General features: G+C 33.7%; 2 protein-coding genes across 3 annotated transcripts; one reads left to right on the forward strand and one right to left on the reverse strand.

The window, feature by feature from the left end:
• Positions 1-134: 134 nt before the first annotated feature.
• LOC129798171 (lysM and putative peptidoglycan-binding domain-containing protein 2) lies at positions 135-10,712 on the reverse strand. The gene is made up of 4 exons (XM_055841178.1): positions 10,545-10,712; positions 6,267-6,458; positions 5,880-6,199; positions 135-1,264 (listed from the first exon to the last, which is right to left on the reverse strand). The coding sequence occupies exons 1-4, from the start codon at positions 10,596-10,598 to the stop codon at positions 1,042-1,044; spliced, it is 789 nt and encodes a 262-aa protein (XP_055697153.1). The 5' UTR covers positions 10,599-10,712; the 3' UTR covers positions 135-1,041.
• A 273-nt stretch (positions 10,713-10,985) lies between these two features.
• On the forward strand, positions 10,986-12,776 carry LOC129798172 (transcription initiation factor IIA subunit 2). Of its 2 annotated transcripts, none has more exons than XM_055841179.1 (3): positions 10,986-11,908; positions 12,128-12,362; positions 12,438-12,776. In XM_055841179.1, exons 1-3 carry the CDS (start codon positions 11,837-11,839, stop codon positions 12,473-12,475), a joined length of 345 nt encoding a protein of 114 aa, XP_055697154.1. In that variant the 5' UTR covers positions 10,986-11,836; the 3' UTR covers positions 12,476-12,776. The 2 variants fall into 2 exon arrangements, with proteins under 2 accessions (XP_055697154.1, XP_055697155.1); XM_055841180.1 differs by having other exon boundaries at positions 11,033-11,472.
• Positions 12,777-18,484: the final 5,708 nt, after the last annotated feature.

An 18,484-nucleotide genomic window follows, 5' to 3' on the forward strand; every position in this document is an offset into this window, starting at 1 on the left:
TAATTTTTAGGGAGAGAGAGTACCTAAGATTATTTCCTCCACTGTATCATATAAACCAATAAGCACGAATACTTGAAGTTTTTTACGTGTGTGAATTTCTCTTTTTTCATTGCACCTATTTACAAGTAATATCATGTGATTCAATAATTTTTTTTTCTTTATTTCTCTTCTTTCTCTTTCAAAACTTATAACAATATTTCACATCAAATATTTATTAATCTAATATTACAGCGTGGAAATGGAATAAGGGAAAAAGTAAAGTCTTACAATTTTCATAAATTCTCTCGCTCTACTTTAAAAAAAATATATATAATATTTTACAAAATTTTAATGCGCAAAAAACAATTTTTTAAGAGTGTTTTACGTCGCTTTTCAAAGTTCTTTTTTTTATATAATTTAATTCATTCAATAAGGCAATTTTTTCTATACCCAAAAAAAAGTCTCTCAAGGAGAGAGAAAGCAAAAAAAAAGAAGAATGTTTCGCTTTAAGAAAATTTACTCTCATTTGCATATTTTTTTCTCTCTATATTTATCCTTTTTAGCATTTCTCCATGGCAAAAAAAAATTGTGAATTTTATTTATAAAGGGATTTTATGTAGTCAAAAAGTGGGATTGCATATCAAAATAAATCGATATTGTGTTAGTTTTGTTGTTGTTAAGGTTTTGCTGAGAAATGGGAGCCCGTGATTAAAATATTGATTTGCTTTAATTAACATTTAATATATTTGGAGGGTTAACTTGTCGCTTTCTTCCAATCGACTTTGTCCTTTCTCTTCTTTTTTTTCTATTTTATTGTAACAAAATTGTCGCTGGGAGGATATGTTTTTCCTTTCAATATAAATTACCTTTTGGTTTTCGGTCCTCGTAGACTTCACTGTTTTCTTCAGAAGTCGAAATCTCTGTTCAGAATTGTGCTCTCTTCACCAGACATTTGTTCTCATCGCTCCCATTTCGCAGCATCCGACTGACCTGTCCACGTAAATTGGGCAAATTGATGCAGTAGAGCTTGTAGTAGAATTTAGGCAGAGCATTCACCGAATGCTACAACTCGAACAGCTCATCTTGCTGCCGTTCCAATCGCTGCAGAGAATTCTGCACATGGCGTCCCTGCGTCATGACAATCAAATGACTCGAATCACTGCCCGATGAGCTGTTTCTGTGATGCGATGAGGAACACGGATGCCCAGAGTAGGACGTTGAATTTGACCTCTTACTCGTGGGCGAAAATATTCCATCACCATCGACACAGTCCGGAGACAGGAAACTGTGATTTTATTGGTAAAGCCCGAACCAAGAGGAAAGAAGAAGCACAGAGAGAAAAGTAATATCCATTAGTGATGGGCAACTTTAATGGAAATTTATCTACAAAGCATGAGTTGATAATTTTCTCTTCCTCCTCTCTTTTCATTATTTAGTTCAGAAGAGGTCTTCTCCGTGGAAAACTTTTTTACTTCACAAACTAATTTTCCACTAACTGCAATTGTACATTTGTCTAAAAATACTTTCAATGAAGCTAAAATTAAACAAATTGTAGAACAAAATTGTGTCTTAAGAGACACAGAACTGTTCAATGCATAACGATGCAAATGGAAATGTTCTGGGCACAAAAACATCAGTTTTTCTATTTTTACTAACTCAGAGGATAAACGGTAAGAGATAGAGACTTCTGGTTTTCGCTGACCCCCCTTCCATTTAAGGAAGAATATGATATGCACTGAAACTATTTTTTAAATACCATATTTTTCAAGGAGTTAATTTTGGACTTCTTTAGATTTACCCATAAAAAATTTAGACCACGCCCCTTGAGGAGGCCTGACAGATTCAACTTGAGATTTAGGCATTTTCAAAAATTAAGTATTGAAATATACCAAATGCCTTCCAAAGTAATCAAGTTAATTATTTTCATTCTAGCTTATTCTATTAAGAAAAAGTTTTGTCAAACTAAAAGGAAAAGTTTGTCTAATGGCCTCTACACAGAATTTTATGTCCATATTGAAGCAAATTCCCTACACTTGTGTAAGAAAAACTCTTCAATATGGACATAATTATCTCTTGTGTGTAGAGGCCATAAAAAGGATGTTCTTCCATATGAAAAGTTTTGTCAAATTTATAAACAACGTCCTTTTAACAAAATTTTAACAAGATCGTTTTGTGACTTAGGGGAAACTGGGGCACCACTAAACACGGGGTAGCACCAAACACTAATTTTCATTGTTAAACTATTTGGAGTATCTCAACCATTTTTTCAGTGGACAGGTATCTTTATAGTGCCTATAAATGACTATAGGTCTTGTCTTCAGAAGACGATTATCTGATTAAAAATCGCAGTGTTTAATGCTACCCCATGTTTGGTGATGCCCCAGTTTCCCCTAAGTGTTTTTTGTGTAGCAATCCTGCACAAAACCGCATTTTTTTTTATCAAAAGAGGTGGCAAAGTGTCCCAGGCGTTCGAGGTTTTGCGAAGTGCTCGAACTCGTGACATAGATGCTATCCTTCGAAAGTATTTTCTCATCATTTACCGTTTACCGATTCTGAACCGATTTAAACCGATTTGTAAATCACTCAAAAGATCCCACAAAATAATTTTAAGAGTAGTAAAATTGGTTTTCAGACAAAAATTACTTATCGGTTTATAACCGGTTTACAACCGATTTGAATGGATTTATACATCACTCAAAACATTTCCCAAAATAACTTAGGACTAATATAATTTAATTTCGAATAAAAATTAGTTATCGGTTATGAACCGGTTCATTATCTGTTCAAAATCGATTGAAACCGGTTCAGTTTTGTCGGAAATTCAAGATCTTTCCAATAAGCCCAAACATAAGTCCATTTGCTTGATAAATGCGCTTTTTAGAACGCGTTTTTTGACCACAGCGTGCACTACAGCAATATCAAAGAATTTTTAAATTTTATAAGAATTTTCTTTTAAACTTTTAAATAACGCAGTTTAGTAAAAAAAAGATCATCAAAAAAGAGTGTTTATTGTGGGAAATTTATTTATTTTTACATTAAAACGACAAAATCGGACAAATGGCATAATCTGAGCAAAAAATGATGTTTGGACGAAATATAGATATAAATGTCCTCTGCAATTATGCGAAAGTAATCATCAAAATTTGAGCAATAATTGAGTTTATGTAATATGAAAAATGCCTTTTCGAATGTGGCGCTCCTAGCGTTGGTCTTGTGAAGTTCAAATTTTCTAGAAAGTTGTAGCGTCTTGCGAGATCTTTCATTTACACTCTCATTTGTCAAATTCGGTTAAACAGAACCAGGGACATGGCGTTGTTAATTTCGCAAATTTTGACCTCTCATATCTCATATATTGCAATAACGGCGAACCTAGGCTACAACACTCTAAAATTTGATTAACTTGCACAATGGCGTTTTTGAGAAAAATGAATTTGAATTTTGATGAATTTTAACGCTATCGCAGCGCCACCTGTGGTGACTTTTTGAACTTTCATCTGCCAGTGCTCATCGAGACGAAACCAAAAATCCAAAATTTAGGTCAAAATGTTAATTATAACCGGAGATATAGGCCGGTTAATTTTCAAACTTTGACCCCTTATAGCTCGGGTCAGGGGTTATGGATCGACTTAAGTATTTCTTTGTTTGTGAGGTATAATCAGCGGCTACAACATACTAAAATTTGAACCCCATGCACAGTGGAGTTTCTGTATTATTTAACTTAAAAAATTGAAAATTTTTCTTTTCAATAATAGCGCTCCTAGCGGTGGCTTTATAAACTTGTGATGTTAGAAGGGGAAGAGGAATTTCACGAGAGCTTTCTAAAACGCTGTCACTTTTTAAATTCTGACCGTGGTATCAGATATAAGATTAATATTAATATTAAGAAAAGCCGGAGAGAGAGAGGTTAGAATTCAAAATTCAAATGGAATATCATGTGTGTTAGAAACTACCCAGCGAGCACCAAATGCTAACCGAATGCAATTCAGCTGAAAACATATGTATTTTCAGCTGAATTCTGCTAACCTTGAAACAAAATTGGCGATTCAGTGCCATTTCCATATATTTGGTTAGCACTTTTTGTTCGACAACTGCTGATCAGTCAGCAAATTTTTGCTAGTCGATTCAGCAAAAATATGCTGAAAACGCTACTTTTTTCAGCTAAGTGTGCTCGCTGGGTAGTCCCCGGCGAGTGGCCTTCAAAGTTGAAGGCAATTTCTTACTTTCACATACAAATGCGTATGGGAATTTTTCTGCACTCGTGATCGCCATGCTAAATATTTAAAAAGTGAGAAGTTTTTCCGTATTATAAGATACATTTCTGTATGGAGCGATAAATATACTAAATTTTTGTTTAAATAAATTTTTTCCTTGGAGCACTGTGAGCTGAGTCCGAGATCAATTTAGGAATTGGCTTCAAATAGCTCCATATAAAAAGGCCAACTTGCCAGGCGCTTGGTGTTAAATAAGAATAGGACTTGTGCTGTGTATTTGTGAAAGTTTTCGAAAGCTTCTTCTGTTACTTTTTTAAAATTCTATTGGAAACAAGTGGCCAAAAGTACAGAAACATGCATAGTTCCATAAAATGCATTTTTCACTAAAATACCCAAAAAAAAATTTGGGAATTCTCTTGGATTATTAGGAAGAAACGGCTTTAAGGTATCTTTGTACAAAATTTCATTTTATTTAAATAAAAATTATAAAAATTACAAGCACATGAAACCTTAAAGTGGCCAAAAGTACTTACTCCACCCTATATTCGTGATCGGGAAGTGGCGAAACACATTTTAGCAAAGGTTGAGCCCGATCGAAGGACATGAAATTTTAGTAGGATTTACAGGTTAGATTGTTAAAAATCAAGATCATTAAGAATTTAAAATCTTGATATCCACACGGTTTGTGTCTTGGATATCCAAAGGTTCACAGGCGTTCCACAAATTTGACATCTTGATCTTAAATTTTTGATTTCCGACAGGCAAAACATAAGAAGATTTCTCTGGATTTCAGAAAACCAAAATCTTGAAATTTCCTTGATCTTAGTCTCAAAATTAAGATTAGAATAAAAAATCCTTAAAAATATTTTGTAAAATTACAGTTCAATGGATTTGTTGTACTTAATTTGGGCATTTATTTTTTGTTTAATTCAATTTGGTCTAGTTCAACGATTTTAGGTAGGATAGTGGAATTTGTATTCTAATGCTCAACTTTTCAGAACAGTAGAAATTCGTCGGATCACTGCTAGTGGCGCTGCAATCGCATTACGATCTTGATCTCAACAAATTAGGGTATATGCATGAAGCATATGCTTCATAGCAATTAAATAATTATCTCAGCGCGAATAATTGATTAGCAAATATTTTCTGCGATTCTAATTCAAGGCTTTCACCAATTTACTCATTTAGCACGCAACTTTTATTTAAGAAAAACGTGCTTTACTATTTTTGTCATGATTCTGTGCGGAACTATTTCCAGCAAAGACAATTTTTGCTGCAAAACATTTCACAGTCCTCTTGAAGGAGGAGGAGGAGGAAGAAAAAGTAGCTCTTAATTTTAGCTAAAGCTACGCGAAGAAAGCAAAAGCGTGACCTAAACACTTTCGAAAGTAAGACAACGTTCGGCGAATATTTAAAGAAAAGTAGATTTGTATTTGTTTTCAAAATTATGCTCTTTTTTTTGTTGCGCGGGATTTCGCAAAGAGTCTTTTTGAAGTCGAGAGAGAGGAAAATGAGAAAAATATTCAACTAAAGACGTAATTCTGAATGGCAAAATATGGCTTTTGGAGTGTGACCGATAAATGGTGTCTGGGAGATTATTAGGAATTTTTAATCTAATCTCTTTTGAAAATCTCAATTGGATTTTGATATGGAGAGGCTTTTATAAGTGGCTTCAATTGATTTACTTACTCAATACTATTTTGGGACTTTTTGACGTATTTCCGGGACTCGGCAATGGTGCTGTCGATTTTTCCCAGGAACTCATCGACACTCCGTCGATTCTCCTCGTCCGGCGAGAGGGGCATATGATCCAGGGATCGTGTGGTGTTTGCATTGGGATCGGAGGAGCAACTGCCGGCAAAGGAAGTGGCTCTCTGGGGAGGCAGGGAGTGAGGGCGTTCATCTTTGGGTGCATACGGAGAATTCCTGTCCACAGGCACCATTAAGTACTGCCGCAGGAACAGGCTGTCCGAGGCATACAGGCGATTAGCCCTACGAATCTGTTCGGTCTGGAAAGGACAGGAAGAATGGGATGATTATTGAACCATCTGGGAAGGTTATGGCTAAAATTCTTACCGAGCAGCCATATTTCAGGGCAATTCCCTGCAATGTATCAGTTTTCTCCACCTCATGCCGAACTAGAACATCAGTATTTCTCACGTGATTGCATGTGCTGCCGTATTTCTTGAGAGATCTCGCTGATTCTCGAATTGATTGCTTCTCCGTGAAGAATGAGTCCTCCTCCATTTGTGTCACTATTTCTGTGAACTGTTTTTACACCAATTTACCATTAAAACACCTTCAGGTCAATCACCCCAATTGATAGATCAATGTAGTAGGATGAGATTTAGCAAGATCTTTTGCTAGATTACTGAACAATTTTGTTAATTATCGATACTCTTTTTTACTGAAGAAAAACACAAAAATTTCCATGAATTGACAGTCGGACGTGTGAGTTGAAACTGAATTCAATGGGCGAGAAATTTTCAGGCTCACACCAAAACAATGCTGCCAACTTCGACAATTAATGCCTACTCTTAATTTTAAAAACAATCTCTTACCTCATCTCTTAAAAAATTGCCTCCAAAATTTTAAAGAAAAATCAAGGAAAAATTAATTCACATTGAAAATTTGCAATTCAAACCCGTATTTCGTGCAAGATTTCATGGATTGAGTGATAAGGAAATGATTGAGAGGTAAATGCTCTAATAAAAGGAATTATAGGTAATTTCGTTTCGACACCTAAAGTTCTAAATGTTTTTTTTTATAAAGTTTGTTCAAGTGGTTATAGCATTTTTGGAGAGTGTGCTAATAAAAGCCATATGATTGAGAAATCATCAAAATAAGTCACACTAACCGCTGAATTCTAGTATAAAACAATTTAACAAAGAATGACTGACGTCTTAACTTATTAACCCTGAATTGTCAAAAGCATAGATACTAAATAGAGGAAAACATGGCTATTTACAACAATTATTCATTCTAATTTTTTTTTTAATTTTGCATTTAATTATTTCGAGAAGTTTTATTGTGCTAATTCAATGAAAAATGGAAAGTTAAGTATTGTATTGGTTGGTGTCACGACTGTTTGGTCGTTTTAGAACACGGCGAGAACTGGGGAAAACAGTCGCGAGAGGAATCAATACAAAAGAGAAGTCGATAATGCAGAGCACTTGAGAACAGTAAAGTACTAAAACTCGCGTCCATCAGGGGAAATTCTATAATTTTTGTAGCATTGTTACACTGAGTTCGAAATCTGACAATGCTAGTCGAGTTTTTTCTCATATCACATGTGTTCGAAAATGCGATTAATTGATTTGTTAATGTATTTTTTTACTTAATGATATTAATCAAATACAGTTAGTTGATTTGTTTAACAAAAATTATTTTTATTGAATTTCCAGAAATCTCAAACATCTTCTGATAGATAATGTCACGTGAACTGAAATGGCAATGTCGCGGCTACAGAATCGCATTTTCGAAAAAGCTCTCCTGAGATTCAAACGCGATTTGTCATGTCATATGGCGTTGTCAGACCAAAATTAACCTAGAGGAGAAAGATTTTTTCTTCATTTTTCATTGGAATGGAGTAAACTTTCGCTTATCCGTGAAAGTGGGATCAAAATGTCACATGGATTAGAGAGATTGATACTCTCAATATCAATTGGGCTCTTTTTCAATTAAACTGTTTCTCAATGGGGCAACCTCTTATTCGGATGGATTTTCTGTCACGAAATATTTTGTTGACAACTTTCACATTTGATTAAGTTTGTCTATTGATGCAAATATGCTCAGTTCGCTGTAGTTCCTCTCGTTTTATCATGATTCTTTATAATTGAGCGTTTTTTTTTGTGAAATTTACAATGATTTTGGCGCCTGAAGAATCTCTCAATAATTCAGATGATATTTTGCACCATATGTCTAATTGAGAGAGAGTCTAATGTAAATCCAATCGTTTAAAATTTAACAATTCTTCACGTAAGCAACTCGTGGAGTGAATCCTGAATCCTGACCTTATCGAATAGACATTTTCCCTGAGTTCTAAAAAATCACAGGAGATGAGAGCACAATTACTTTAACAAAACTTCCAAATCATGAACAATATGTCAATAAAACTTAATTCAATTGTCTCACGGATTATTTTATGTCACCCGGACAAAGAGTTCACGGATAAACGAGAGTCTACTGAAAAACCATTAGGTTATATTAGACTTAACCTAAAAAAAAAATCAAATCTTTTGCTAGATTGCTCCTAATTTTGTAAATTTTTTTGTTTTGCTAAACTGTTTTTAAGATCCTTAAATTCTTAATTCTTAATGTAACAAAATCCAACCTCAAAAACTTTACGGATCATGGCATTCTAAAATATATCTTGCATTAAATAAAACAGAGAATTTAATTACTAGAATCTAGACATGAAATTGAACGAGTATTGTGCATAGAAAATACGCTTCTTTATGTTATCACCACACATCCTGTAAGGTAAAATGGGGTAATTTGGAACCATTTCCAATTTAGGAAATTTGAGGTTTCCTCACTGTTTCAGGTGGGAAAAGAGGAGAAGAATATCACGAAGTAGGAAAAAAGACGAATAAGATGAAAGGAACAACTTTTCTTCGTACTTTTTACTTTTTCCCTCTAGGGCAGAGTTGAGCTATAGAACCGAACAAATGTCATAAGATAATTTCTACGTCAATGTTCAAAACGCTACTTGGAAAAATTTATTTGGACTTCTATTCGGTTTCAAACGGTCCTTGATCACCCCTGTTTTAGGGTAAGATAGGGTAATTTGGAAACATGTCTAATTTGGAACTTTGAGATTTCCTTACAGCTTTAAGATGGCAAAAAGAAGAAAACAACGAAGAAGCACTCTCAAATGTAAAGTCTTGTACTTCTTCGTGGTTTTCTCTCTTTGAGCATCTGAAATGTCTGAAACAGTAAGATAATCTCAAAATTCCAAAATAGTTATCGTTCCAAATTACCTCATCTTAGCCTAATACACATATTGAGAAAATTTCAAAATTGCTAATTGAAAATGGTGGCCCAAATTACCCCATTTTGCCTTATATTCTTACTTTGCGTACTTAGCAATTTAACCTGTTTATGATGGAATTTGTAGCGACATGATAACTTTTGTTTATAAGATATAAACAAGAAAGATAATGTTTTCACCAAAAAGTATCCATAAAACTTTATAAATCGCTTTTTCAAAACAGTATACTAAAAAATTAATTTCAAAGAATACAATGATTGAGAATAGAATTTATTAAGATTCAAGATTAGTTTAGGAGAGTATTTCACTTATTTTATATGGTTTTTAGACTAGAATAAAAGAAACTGTTTATTGCGGCAAAAATTAACTAAAAAGTCTATTTTGTGTGAAAGGTTATTATAGAATTTGAGTTTATGAATGACTTAACCTCAATGGTTCGTTTAATTTTCTTCAAAATAATGCAAAATTCTACAATGTTTCAATTCGAGAATATAATTTATCATTTCAGTTAATTTTTAAATGTCCGGGATCAGTTATGTTTTTGAGGTTATAAGGATAGAATTTGCACTGAGGATATATTTGCAATAAAATGTTAAGTTAGTGTTAAAAAATCATTAATATGGTTATAAAAGTGGTTGATTTTCTATCAGGAAACTTTTATTTCCGACTAAAAGTAACATGTTTTGCATATAAAATTCAATATTTCTATGTTATATTCATAAACTAAATTGGATTTAGATTTTCCTTAAACTTTGGTATAATACCAGTTTTTTTTAAAGACAATTCAGGGTTATGCAAAGTTTATTAACACCCAGAACTTTACAATCATATTATAAATTATAACCGTATTTTAAATTTTGTTCCTCGATTCGTTTTGTGGATTAAAAAAATGATTCAGTCGTCATAAATCCTATTGTTTTGGAGATTAGCAAGAAAGCTTATTGGAATTTTTTTCAAAGATACTGATAACATGTAAAGCTGAAGGTCGGCAATATTAATTGCTTCAATAACAGTCCAAATTACACGAAGCACATTAATTGAATTTGAATCCCAAATCGCAGTCTTTGTTGTATGAAAACGATACTTTTTTCTGTATGAATTTTTAAGAAATTACAGATTAAGAAGTTTGAGCACTTAACACATGAAAATTTTTCTGTTTAACACATATTTTCCGGAGTTTATGTACACAATTGATTTCTCTTTGCATGAATTACGAATGGTTTAGTAGTAAATTAATTCACACGTCGGAATAATTAGAAAAAAATAACACGTGATGGACGTGATGGATATGAATATTACACAAGTTTTCTGTAGATTTTGTGAAAAATTAGCAAAAATTTATTCGAGTTTTTATCACTTACGCCTGAATGCGTTCTCCAGATTTTGTATGCACCCACGATAAAGTCAAAAGCCATCTTCAAGCTCGCACTTTAATTGGAGATATACGATCCAATTGCAAGAGGAAAAATTGTAAAACAGAAGCCACTGATAACACAAGCTCTAATCAATAAATTAGTCAATATTAGATTACTATTGATAATGATTTTAATAGTACTCAATCTCATGCAATATAAATGTGATTTTCGGACAGAGTAGTGATTTGTCCGTGTCTTCAATAAATCACCACTCGAGATTAGGCGAACGACTGAGAGAATTCTGCTATGTGCTGTAAAAAGTCTTATCAACTTCTGACCCGATACTGTGTGCGTTTCTCCCTGAACAACAGCCCGATTTGATACTGTTATCTAAATACATTCGTCACTCCAGTCAGCTCTGGGGAATTGAGTTGAGATTTTCCTGGGGCAGAAAGAGAGACTGCGGTAAATATGAGTGAATTACACATGCAAATAAGACGGAAACAACACAAAAGATCAGTTTTTGGGTTCAATTGAGTCATTGTGCAATGTCTTTTGGATTTTTTTTTCTCATCTTGTAACTTTTTCAATCGCCTATTTTATCATTTTTCTGTATCCGAGGCAAATATTGAAGCGACTTTTCTTCCATTTGTCGTTGTTGCATCACGACATCACGATCTGTGAAAAACTTTTGTGCATTTTATTGGTTTCTGAGTGCTCAACTGGAGTTTTTAGTTTTTTTTTTCATGGATTTTGTGCTAGTTGTGAGAGAATTTTTGCCCAAAGAACGTCGCAATTGCGAGTTTTTGTTATCACACGGGGGGCAATTTGTGAAAATCTTGAAAAATTGAAGTATTAAGTGATGTCTTATCAGTTGTACCGGCAGACAACAGTTGGACTCGCACTGCAGGAGTCTCTGGATGAGCTTTTTAAGGTAATTTAGGTAATTTTATGGGATTTACATCAAAATTTTACATTGAGATTGAAGAAAATTTGGAAAATACTACAAATTTTCAGTGAAAAATGCATTTTTGTGATTAAATTTTGAAATTTGGCAGTTTCTGATGAAATATATTTAGGCATAATTTTTTGAAATAACGGTTTTGGGCATTTATCACTCTTATTTTAAGAGAATGTGGAGTTTATTTCTTAGCACTTTGTAGAAGAAGAAGAAGAAAGTGTTAGATTTTTTCTGTGTGTTGTGTTGAATCCAGAAAAAGCAGGAAATTCTCATCATATTCCTGCTGATCTGGAGTATTTTGGGTAGTGAATCTGCTTGGTAAAGTGAACCAGACAAAATGTCCTACCAATTGTACAGAAATACAACCCTGGGGAATACTTTGCAAGAAAGTTTGGATGAATTGATTCAGGTAGACAAGAACTTGTTGCATTTTTTGCGTTTTCCTCAATTTTAATTGATTTTCTGCATAAATTTTCTTCAATTCTCCAAATTAGGATAGTAGTTTATTAAAAAAAATATCCTTTATATTATTTAAGAAGGCTTTCAGTCCATTTTCCTTGAATATTTGCAAAATTCAGGTGAACCTAACCTCACTTCTGGATTGATTGATCTCTTATCTCTTTTGCAGTATGGACAAATTACGCCACAATTGGCCCTCAAGGTGATCCTGCAATTTGACAAATCCATCAATGCAGCCCTCTCAAACCGCGTTAAAGCCCGCGTGACGTTCAAAGCGGCAAAACTGAATACTTACCGTTTCTGCGATAACGTCTGGACGCTAATGCTCAATGACGTTGAGTTCCGGGAAGTTCATGAATTTGCCAAAGTGGACAAGGTGAAGATTGTGGCATGCGACGGAAAGAGTGAGTCATATCGGAGCCTAAAATCTCAGCAAACAATCTTCTTTTGACCTGAAACCTTTTTCTCCCCAATTTCAGATGCAATTATTTCAGACATGGAAAATGATAAGCGATAATTGGAAATCCTCTACGGCAGGGATCACATTCCACACAGGAATAATCTAATTGCACTGTAAACATGTTTATAATCTGGTCTTGATCTTCTTGTGTGTGTCTGCAGCAAGAGGGAAGAGAGTTAAGTTATAATGAATGTGAAAGCACTACAACAAAGTTGATTTGTAGGTGGGAAATGGTATAAATTATGAAAAAATTTTCTCAGTCCTGGACAGAAGATGCCCATCAGGAGCCCCTTTAGCCGTTTATTACATAATAAATTATGAATTGAATTGCCTAAAAAAAATATATTCGTAAAATGCATTTGTGTTTTTATTAAATAGCTTTTAGAAGACTAAAGGTTTCTACACATTGTGAAAAATTTTCGTCAAAATGAAGCATTTTGAAGTAAATCCGTCAAAAAATTGTCGGTTGCATCGACAGTTGTCGTATTGCATTTGAACGACGTCATATTGGTCGTTTTTGAAGAGGCTTTGCCCTGGATAGATTCATGGTTTAAGCCGAGAGGTGACTAAGCTCATTCAGAGCCAAATCAGTTCCGTTCACAGTTCACTCACACCACAAATGGGGCTTAGGGAAAAGTGTTTTTTTAATGCGGTAGCGTGTGAATATTTCAAACTAGTATTAGGGGTATTAAAGAAAGTGCTTATAATTTGGGACAGCTTATAATTTCGGACACTGAGGGTAATTTTGGACACCAATAAACTGATTAAAATTATGTAATTTTCTTGGAATATTTAATGAATAAAGAACTCTGTCTAAATTCTTTTTAGAAGATGTTAACACTATATTTCTTTACATTTCGAATATAATTTGTACATTTTGAATATGATCTGGAATATTGAAAGGATAATGCATTCAAAAGCATGCCTTCCTCCAACACTCACTGGTTACTTCAGAACATTACTTTCTTCGAATTTATGTTTAGGGAATGAAATGATTTTGTATTCAAAACAACTAGCAGAATTCACCTACCAAGACCCGATCAAATTGACCGGTTCAAAATTAACACATATTTAATCGGTGTAATGTCACTATCAAACTTTATGAATGTCCTTAAATACGCATGTACAGTAGACTCTCTCTCAGATGGACATTTGGGGCGATATGTCATCTGATTTATCGATAGATTTGGGCGTCAGCCTTTGTAAATTCCACAAAAAAAGCGCTCAATTATAAAGGATCACGATAAAAAAGGAAGAACTACAGCGAATTTTAGCAAATTAGCTTCATAATTAAATGTCAACAAAATTTTTCCTCCGATTGAAAAAGAGCCGATTGAGCGAGAATATTACTAAATTTATCAATACAAAAAGCCCTGTCCAAATTGTACCATTGTCCAACTTGTACCACTTTACCTTAGATGATTTTTTCAAATTCGGGCATTTGGGACCAAAATGTCTCTTGAATTATGGTGTCTACACACTAGAAGCAATTTTCGTCAAAAATTGACATTTTTAAAAAAAATCTGACGTTTCTGTCTACAAAGGATAGGGGAAATTTTCTTTAAAAGGCATTTTTTAAAGAAATTTCTACTAGTGTGTAGAGGCCATAGAGAGAAATTCGGGCGACATTTTTTTTTAAATGCAACGATTTTTTATTCATCTGCATACACATATTGAGCTTACATACTCATATTTATTGTAAATTTCATTAAAATCCGTTAATAATGGAAAATCGGGAAAATCACATAAAAACTAAGACAAACTGTGGAAAATTTGAGCATATTTGCTTCATTATTTGATAATTGTAATCAAATTTGAAAAATGACAAATGTTTTCAAATGTAACTGCTGTCCGAATAAAAAAGTAGCCCGATCTTAAAAGAGCCGAATTAGCGAGAGTCTACTGTATAATATAATAGACCTTATAATGTTAGACCGGTTAGACCATATTATAGGAAATCTAAGTAAATTGAATAAATAAATAAATAATAACACCACTGGTCGAGTTGAGGAACCGGCCGACTACAAGACACATTTCCTTAACATTTCAGCCTACATTTTTTTTAACAATATTGTTTGTGCATTCGTCTCGATAAGCACATTCAGATGATAGTTCAAAACTTCTCCAAATTAGGTTCAGATTTTCCAAACATAAAGTCTTGATTAATTTCAAATTACAGAAGTTAGGCGATATGGTGAAGCCTTAACTCTTTCGTTTCCTTTGGGACTCTGGGTACCCATGGAAAAAATAATTTTTTTAGACTATTTAGAATCGATAAAATTCCGATTCTTGTGGATGATTACAAACTATAAGGATGTCCAAATCTAGGATATTTTTTGCAGCATCCCAATTAACTCCTGAGCTAAGATATTCTTGGTCAAAAATCGTGAATTTTCGATTTTCTGCTTCCTTGCACATATTGTGACTTTTTTCATATTTCTAGACCCGAATAAGGAAAAACCTCTCGGGGCCAATAAGTATGATAACTAACAATTACAGATTACATAAATTCGAAAAACAATTTTTTCATAAATTTTCAAAAAACTTGTTCAAAGTTGATGGGTACTCTCGTCCCCAAAAATCTTGAGGTCAAATGTAAGGTTATCCCGCCAGTGCCCGCCATTTGCTTTTTGACACCAACCTTGTAAGAAAATTCAAGCGGGAGCGAAATTTTTGTCAATATGGCCGATAATTTTGACATTTGGCAGCGAAAAAGATTGCTTTCGGGGAACTTTTTCCTATTCTTCCAGATTTTGGTGAATTCTGATTGTCCAGGAAGTGTTTTTTTGGCTCTTGAGAAAGCTTAATGTGTCTGCAATAACATCCTGTTGAGAGAAATGTGTGTTAAAGTGCTATTCTGTGAAATATTTTGAGGAATCTGTTGGCAAGCAGGAGCTGGGTGTCCTTTTCAGCACTTCCTGGACATCCCACAAGATACTGGTCAATAATTCTTCTTGTTTTAGTGATCAACATTGTAAAGGAGTCATTTGACATGCAAAAATAATTCACAAAATTGATATTATTGGCTTTTGGAAAATTGAAGTTTGTCCAAGTTTCTATCTTTTGCGTTCTGTAGGGGACGAGAGTTCCCATGAGTTTTCCAATTTCCCAGAGGCGGAGAAAATTCTTTCTCTACAAAAGTATTATATTTGACCACTAAGAGTTACAATAAAGTGAGTTTTACTGAAAATCGTTCGCTGGATATGTTGTGGTCCGGAAAGAGTTAAGCGCCGAGAGGTGACTAAGCTCATTCAGAGCCAAATCAGTTCCGTTCACAGTTCACACCACAAATGGGGCTTAGGGAAAAGTGTTTTTTTAATGCGGTAGCGTGTGAATATTTCAAACTAGTATTAGGGGTATTAAAGAAAGTGCTTATAATTTGGGACAGCTTATAATTTCGGACACTGAGGGTAATTTTGGACACCAATAAACTGATTAAAATTATGTAATTTTCTTGGAATATTTAATGAATAAAGAACTCTGTCTAAATTCTTTTTAGAAGATGTTAACACTATATTTCTTTACATTTCGAATATAATTTGTACATTTTGAATATGATCTGGAATATTGAAAGGATAATGCATTCAAAAGCATGCCTTCCTCCAACACTCACTGGTTACTTCAGAACATTACTTTCTTCGAATTTATGTTTAGGGAATGAAATGATTTTGTATTCAAAACAACTAGCAGAATTCACCTACCAAGACCCGATCAAATTGACCGGTTCAAAATTAACACATATTTAATCGGTGTAATGTCACTATCAAACTTTATGAATTTCCTTAAATACGCATGTACAGTAGACTCTCTCTCAGATGGACATTTGGGGCGATATGTCATCTGATTTATCGATAGATTTGGGCGTCAGCCTTTGTAAATTCCACAAAAAAAGCGCTCAATTTTAAAGAATCACAATAAAAAAGGAAGAACTGCAGTGAATTTTAGCAAATTAGCTTCATAATTAAATGTCAACAAAATTTTTCCTCCGATTGAAAAAGAGCCGATTGAGCGAGAATATTACTAAATTTATCAATACAAAAAGCCCTGTCCAAATTGTACCATTGTCCAACTTGTACCACTTTACCTTAGATGATTTTTTCAAATTCGGGCATTTGGGACCAAAATGTCTCTTGAATTATGGTGTCTACACACTAGAAGCAATTTTCGTCAAAAATTGACATTTTTAAAAAAAATCTGACGTTTCTGTCTACAAAGGATAGGGGAAATTTTCTTTAAAAGGCATTTTTTAAAGAAATTTCTACTAGTGTGTAGAGGCCATAGAGAGAAATTCGGGCGACATTTTTTTTTAAATGCAACGATTTTTTATTCATCTGCATACACATATTGAGCTTACATACTCATATTTATTGTAAATTTCATTAAAATCCGTTAATAATGGAAAATCGGGAAAATCACATAAAAACTAAGACAAACTGTGGAAAATTTGAGCATATTTGCTTCATTATTTGATAATTGTAATCAAATTTGAAAAATGACAAATGTTTTCAAATGTAACTGCTGTCCGAATAAAAAAGTAGCCCGATCTTAAAAGAGCCGAATTAGCGAGAGTCTACTGTATAATATAATAGACCTTATAATGTTAGACCGGTTAGACCATATTATAGGAAATCTAAGTAAATTGAATAAATAAATAAATAATAACACCACTGGTCGAGTTGAGGAACCGGCCGACTACAAGACACATTTCCTTAACATTTCAGCCTACATTTTTTTTAACAATATTGTTTGTGCATTCGTCTCGATAAGCACATTCAGATGATAGTTCAAAACTTCTCCAAATTAGGTTCAAATTTTCCAAACATAAAGTCTTGATTAATTTCAAATTACAGAAGTTAGGCGACATGGTGAAGCCTTAAGTCTGAAACCTGTATTAAATGCTGTAATGTCCTGGACACACTTACGACTAAAGTCCAGAGATGACTAAGCTCGTTCACAGCCAAGTCAGTTCCTGACACACTACAAACGAGGCTTAACATTTTCTGGCACTCACAAAACATAACTTTCGTGGGTTTTTATACAGATATTTCTACTGAAATACACTAGTAGTCCTTTGAAAATGAAGCTACTTTTAAATTTACTTCACAATTCACGTATAACAACAAGAATTATTCACTAGAATAGCTAAAATTGGCTTAAGTCGCGAGTTAGCTTCCACCTCACAAATAATTGTAATTAACAATAATTATTGGACGTGTACTGAGACACGATATTACAAATAGTTTCATTTTCAGAAGAGTATTAGTGCATTTCAGTAGAAATAACTGCATAAAAACCCAGGGAAGTTATGTTTTGTGGTGCTAAGCCTCATTTGCAGTGTGTCAGGAACTGACTTGACTATGAACTAGCTTAGTCGTCTCTGGACTTTAGTCGTAAGTGTGTCCAGGGCATAATGTTTTTAATTTACTATTTTCTGGAAAATTTTTATTGAACTATCAAATTTTGAAAAATCTCTGCAATTGCCATTTTTTTTTGGAAATTTAAGGCCGGAAATGGGCTAAACCTTATATCGTTTATCGTATTATATTAACTTCCGCAACAAATTCCATTTATTTCACAATAAATTACATTGATATTATATATTCCCAATTCCCTAAAGTTATTTTTCTCAATTTAGGGAAGGTGCATTTCAAATGAATTCCCTTACGTTTTTGAAAATATTCAAATTTGAGGAGTGAGAAATGTCATCTTTACCCCCCAATTGTTCAAATTTGAGGAACTCTACTGTATTCACACGGTTTGTGTCTTGGATTTCAAGATTCTAAGATAGATTTGACATCTTGATCCTGATTTTTTGATTTCAGAATACCAAAATCTTGGAATTTTTTTTGATCTTGATTTTGGTCTCAAAATTGAGACCATTGTTCACAATATGATCATGCTACGAGCGTTTTTTGTTCTTTAGCAAACCATTGTTTGTAAATGTTCGTAAACACACAAAAAATGTTCTGTAAAATTTCGTCACTGTGTCACCTTTTTTTGTGGATTATGCGATTCACGAGGATTTCGTAAGTCCCCAGTTCACAAAGATTCACAAAATTCACAAAC

The sequence above is a fragment of the Phlebotomus papatasi genome, chromosome 1, assembly GCF_024763615.1.
Source record: "Phlebotomus papatasi isolate M1 chromosome 1, Ppap_2.1, whole genome shotgun sequence".
Taxonomy (NCBI): domain Eukaryota; kingdom Metazoa; phylum Arthropoda; class Insecta; order Diptera; family Psychodidae; genus Phlebotomus; species Phlebotomus papatasi.

What these genes read in the sequence shown, in the direction of transcription:
- LOC129798172 (XM_055841179.1), top strand. Translation starts at nt 11,837, where the DNA reads ATGTCCTACCAATTGTACAGAAATACAACCCTGGGGAATACTTTGCAA. An exon ending in GTTTGGATGAATTGATTCAG is followed by an intron (nt 11,909 to 12,127) that starts GTAGACAAGAAC and finishes TCTCTTTTGCAG; the next exon opens with TATGGACAAATTACGCCACA. An exon ending in TGTGGCATGCGACGGAAAGA is followed by an intron (nt 12,363 to 12,437) that starts GTGAGTCATATC and finishes CCCCAATTTCAG; the next exon opens with ATGCAATTATTTCAGACATG.
- LOC129798171 (XM_055841178.1), bottom strand. Translation starts at nt 10,598, where the DNA reads ATGGCTTTTGACTTTATCGTGGGTGCATACAAAATCTGGAGAACGCAT. An exon ending in CCCTGAAATATGGCTGCTCG is followed by an intron (nt 6,200 to 6,266) that starts GTAAGAATTTTA and finishes TGTCCTTTCCAG; the next exon opens with ACCGAACAGATTCGTAGGGC. An exon ending in AAGTCCCAAAATAGTATTGA is followed by an intron (nt 1,265 to 5,879) that starts GTAAGTAAATCA and finishes ATAAAATCACAG; the next exon opens with TTTCCTGTCTCCGGACTGTG.